The following is a 4,431-nucleotide window of genomic DNA, read 5'->3' on the forward strand; positions in this document are numbered from 1 at the left end:
CCCTGGGGAGCCAGAGCCCCCACTCACAGCCACCCCTGCGAGGGGACAGAGAGGGTTGTCCCCTGTCCCCTGTCCCCTCACCCTCTGGGGCGTCAGTGTCCCAACCCTGCACGGCCCTAGTACACACACGCGCTCCCAGGCTCCCCCTGAGACAGCAGGACCGTGGGATGTGGGTGTTCACCCGTGTGACTGCCCACGGACACAAACACCCACCCACAGGAGCACCCACACACACGGACACCCATGCTGGCAGAAACTCACCATGCACATGGGTGCCATGCACACGAGCACCCATGGACATGAACACGCTTGCACACGCCTGCCCATGCACATGGACACCCACGTACACGGACACCTGCGCACAGGAGCACCCATGCATGTGGACACCCATGCTCAGAGAAACCCACCATGCACATGAGCACCCACGCACACAGACACCTATGCACATGAACACGCGTGCACGTGGCTGCCCACGCACACGGACACTCATGCACACGCACCCAGACACATGGACACACATCCACGGGAGCACCCATGCATGTGGACACCCATATACATGGACACCCCCACACAGGAGCATCCCTGCACACAGACATCCTTGCACACGGACACCCACTGACCCACAGGAGCACCCATGTGCATGGACACCCATGCTCACAGAGATGCACACACATGAACACGCATGCACACGGTTGCCCATGGACATGGACACCCACGCACAGGAGCACCCATGCACAGGAGCACCCACGCCCGTGGCCACCCACGCACGCACACACACCTGCACAGTGTCACCCATGTGCATGGGTGCACACACAGGCGGATGCACAAAGGTGCCCACACATGTGGGTGCTCCACGCACAGAGGCACCCATGCACTTGGGTGCCCATGCCCACGCACACGGGTGTCCATGCACATGGATGCTCATGCACACGGATGTTCATGCACATGGATGATCACGCACACACAGATGCCCACACACAAGCACGCCTACGCACACGGGTGTCCACGCACATGGATGCTCACGCACACGGATGCTCATGCACAGAGATGCCCACGCACACGGATGCCCATGCACATGGTTGCTTATGCACACGCACATGGATGCCCACGCACACGGATGCCCATGCACACGGATGCTCACGCACACGGATGCCCACGCACACGGATGCCCATGCACACAGATGCCCACGCACACGGATGCCCACGCACACGGATGCTCACGCACACGGATGCCCACGCACACGGTTGCTTATGCACACGGATGCCCACACACACAGATGCCCACGCACGTGGATGCCCACGCACGCAGATGCCCATGCACACGGTTGCCCACGCACATGGATGCCCACGCACATGGATGCCCACGCACGCAGATGCCCACGCACACGGATGCTCATGCACAGAGATGTCCACGCACACGGATGCCCACGCACACGGATGCTCATGCACACAGATGCCCACACACATGGATGCCCACGCACACGGATGCTCACGCACAGGGATGCCCACACACACGGATGCCCACGCACACCCGACGCTCCATCCCGGCTGGGCCTGGCCCCCACACCAAGGGCTGCGCAGCCGGTGTCCTTGCCCCAGAGCCCGGGGGTGGCCAGGGCCACACTGGGGTGCTGGTGGCGGGTGCTGCTGGACACGGTGGCCCCGCGGGTGGCCCCGGCCCCGGTCACCACACGGGTGGTGGCCAGAGTGGACCTGGGCTTTGGTAGGTTTGGTGATCCCACAGCGACGGCTGTAGGTGACCATCCGGGATGGAGCTGATGGGCACAACGGCAACAGCTCTGCCCCAGGCAGGACCCGGGCAGGATCGGGGCAGGATCGGGGCAGGACCCGGGCAGGGTCGGGGCAGGATCGGGGCAGTCTGAGTCCTTCCCAGCCCCTCGCCCCCCCCAGCCCCTGGGTGCCCGGGCAGGAGGGTCCCCATCCCACCATCCACAGGGTTTTGGGGAGCCCGGCCAGCGCCTGGGGAAGCCCGACCCCATCCCCTGCGCACCCCCAAAGCGCCGCAGGCCCCCCTGACCCCCTTCGCTGGGTGTTCCCGGGGGGATCCCAGGGCTGCAGGCATGGGCACCCATGGGTGACCCTGTCATGGGGGGGGCTGGGGATACCCAAAACAGCTTCACCCCCTCCGAAATCACCGGCATCCCCCCACCCCGCTGAGGCAGAGCTGCTGGACACGGACACCCCGCCTAGACCCCCGCACCCACGGGGCAGGGACCACCCTGGGGTGCTCTGAGCCTTGATGGGACCCCTCAGCAAGGTGCTGGCTCCCGGGAGGGCCTTTGCTCAAGGGCTGGGGGGGCTGTTGGGGTTGTGCAGTGCTTCCCACCCCCCCCACCTCTTCTTGCCAAAGCCTCTTGGCTCACCCCAGAAGAAAGGCCAGGACACGGCAGGTGGGACCCAAACCATCACAGTGAACCCCCAACTCAGCCACAAACACCCGCCGGCGGCTCCTGCGATGGGGGAACACCCCAGTGACCCCCTCCCCGTGCCCGGCGCTGTCAAATGCCCCGGAAGAAGAATATTCCTCCCCCTCTTGGGAGTCAAAAAAAATCCCCCCCCGCCCCAGGTCCTCACCCAGGGCATGGGCAGGAGTCACCCCTCTGTCACGGCAGGTCCCCGCCGTGCCACACTCCCCCCATGGCGAGGGGGGGTGGCACCCAACGCTCTCGCCGCGGTAGCACCGAGGAAAACCCAGCGGACTCCGGCCGTGCCAGGAAAGCTGGGCTGATGCTCCACAACCTCCTCGTTCCTCCGCTGGTCACCAATGTCCCCCCTCAAGGAGAGGGGTTAGGACGTGTCCTTCAGCTCGGGGCTGGGGGGCTGCGGAGGGGGCACCTCAGCCGAGGGTGACTGCATCTCCTGGGCGCTGCCTGCGAGGAGAGACGAGGTGATGGGCAACGAGGTTCCTGCTGGCCCCGCGTCGTCCTCCACGTGCCCCGACACCCACCTGCGCTCAGGGACATCTCGGCCAGCTTGAGGGGCAGGTCGGAGGGGCTGACGCCGGCCGGCGAGCCCAGGATGTCGGGCAGGGCGTTGCGCCGGCCCGTCCTGCTGGAGGACGCGAAGTCCAGCACGGGCTCCACCTCGGTCATGCTGACCCTGGAGAGAAACGGTCCCCTCCTGTCACCTCCTCTGAGCACAGGGCAGCAGGGTGAAGCCAAGGAGGGTGCAACCCTCTTCACCCACCCTGGCTGCAGGGTCTGCAGGAGGGAGGGCAGGGGCCACCTCACCCCAGGGTTGGCACCTTTGGGTGCTGTGACCTCCACTGGTCACCGCATTGCCCCCACCCCGAGCAGCCTTACCGGGCACCCTCCAGCCTGGCCTGGGGCCACGTCTCCCCCGTGCCCAGGGTCCCGCTCTGCTCTCCGGCCTGGCGGTTCCCCCTCCGGACGTCACCCAGCCAGCCAGGGACCCCACGGGGGACGGCGGCTCCCGGCTGGGTCCCCTCTGTCTCCGACCTGGGGGAGGCAGAGCAGGGGGTCAGCGATGGCTCCCGGGGCTGGTGCCAATGGGGTGGGAAGGAGGGAGCGGGGCCAATGGGGTGGGAGAGGCTGTGTCGCCACGCAGGGCACCCACAGCACCCACAGCACCCAGCACCCTGCGTGGCTGCGCTAGGCTGTGAAGGGCAGGGACCCCTTGTCCCCGGTGGGCAGCAGGAGGAGGCGATGGCAACGAGGGATGGATGGAGAGCAGGGGTGGGGACACGGAGGTGGCACCCAGCTGGGAGGTGGGACAGCAAGGGAGGCTGGGAGGGCACAGCATGACCAGATGTGGTGCCAGGGGGCAAGGGCACATTGTCCCCAACCTGGGCACCCCACTGTGTCCCTTGGAGAGCGGCTCTCGCTGACCCAGGGCAGGCAGCGGCGATGCTGGGGTCCCCCTGGGAGGGCGGGGGCTTCTGCCAGGAAACCTCGGGCACCGTGCAGGTCCCACCAGCGTGGGGCCATCCCCGGTGCCGTGCCACCAGCATGGAGCCATGCCCAGTGTTGTGCCACCAGTGTGGGGCCATCCCCAATGCCTTGCCACCAGCATGGGGCCATCCCTGGTGCCGTGCCACCAGCGAGGGGCCATCCCCAGTGTTGTGCCACCAGCATAGAGCCATCCCTGGTGCTGTGCCACCAGCGTGGGGCCATCCCCGGTGCCGTGCCACCAGCATGGAGCCATCCCCAGTGCCACGCCACTGCCAGGACCTCACTGGGGTGTTTGCTCAGCGCTGGGAAATATTTTGGACTTTTGCAGAAGGGTTTTGCAGACGCAGGCGGGAGGTGGCACAGGGGTGACAGAGGGGTGGCACAGGGGTGGCCTCCACCCTCCCCAAACCCCCTTCACCTGCTCACGGGGCGCAGGGACCCTCAAGCCATCACCCCAGCAGCCCTGGCCCCTCCAGGCTGGGTGCTGGTGGCGATACAG

At 66.6% G+C, this 4,431-nt stretch overlaps 1 protein-coding gene across 1 annotated transcript; it reads right to left on the reverse strand.

The window, feature by feature from the left end:
• Positions 1-2,494: 2,494 nt before the first annotated feature.
• LOC137673132 (cAMP-dependent protein kinase inhibitor beta-like) lies at positions 2,495-3,466 on the reverse strand. Its single transcript, XM_068417722.1, has 3 exons — positions 3,324-3,466; positions 2,969-3,120; positions 2,495-2,891 (listed from the first exon to the last, which is right to left on the reverse strand). The coding sequence occupies exons 2-3, from the start codon at positions 3,111-3,113 to the stop codon at positions 2,809-2,811; spliced, it is 228 nt and encodes a 75-aa protein (XP_068273823.1). The 5' UTR covers positions 3,114-3,120; positions 3,324-3,466; the 3' UTR covers positions 2,495-2,808.
• Between the last annotated feature and the right edge of the window lie 965 nt (positions 3,467-4,431).

This window comes from Nyctibius grandis, chromosome 24 (assembly GCF_013368605.1).
Source record: "Nyctibius grandis isolate bNycGra1 chromosome 24, bNycGra1.pri, whole genome shotgun sequence".
Classification (NCBI taxonomy): domain Eukaryota; kingdom Metazoa; phylum Chordata; class Aves; order Nyctibiiformes; family Nyctibiidae; genus Nyctibius; species Nyctibius grandis.

What these genes read in the sequence shown, in the direction of transcription:
- LOC137673132 (XM_068417722.1), bottom strand. Translation starts at nt 3,113, where the DNA reads ATGACCGAGGTGGAGCCCGTGCTGGACTTCGCGTCCTCCAGCAGGACG. An exon ending in CGAGATGTCCCTGAGCGCAG is followed by an intron (nt 2,892 to 2,968) that starts GTGGGTGTCGGG and finishes CTCTCCTCGCAG; the next exon opens with GCAGCGCCCAGGAGATGCAG.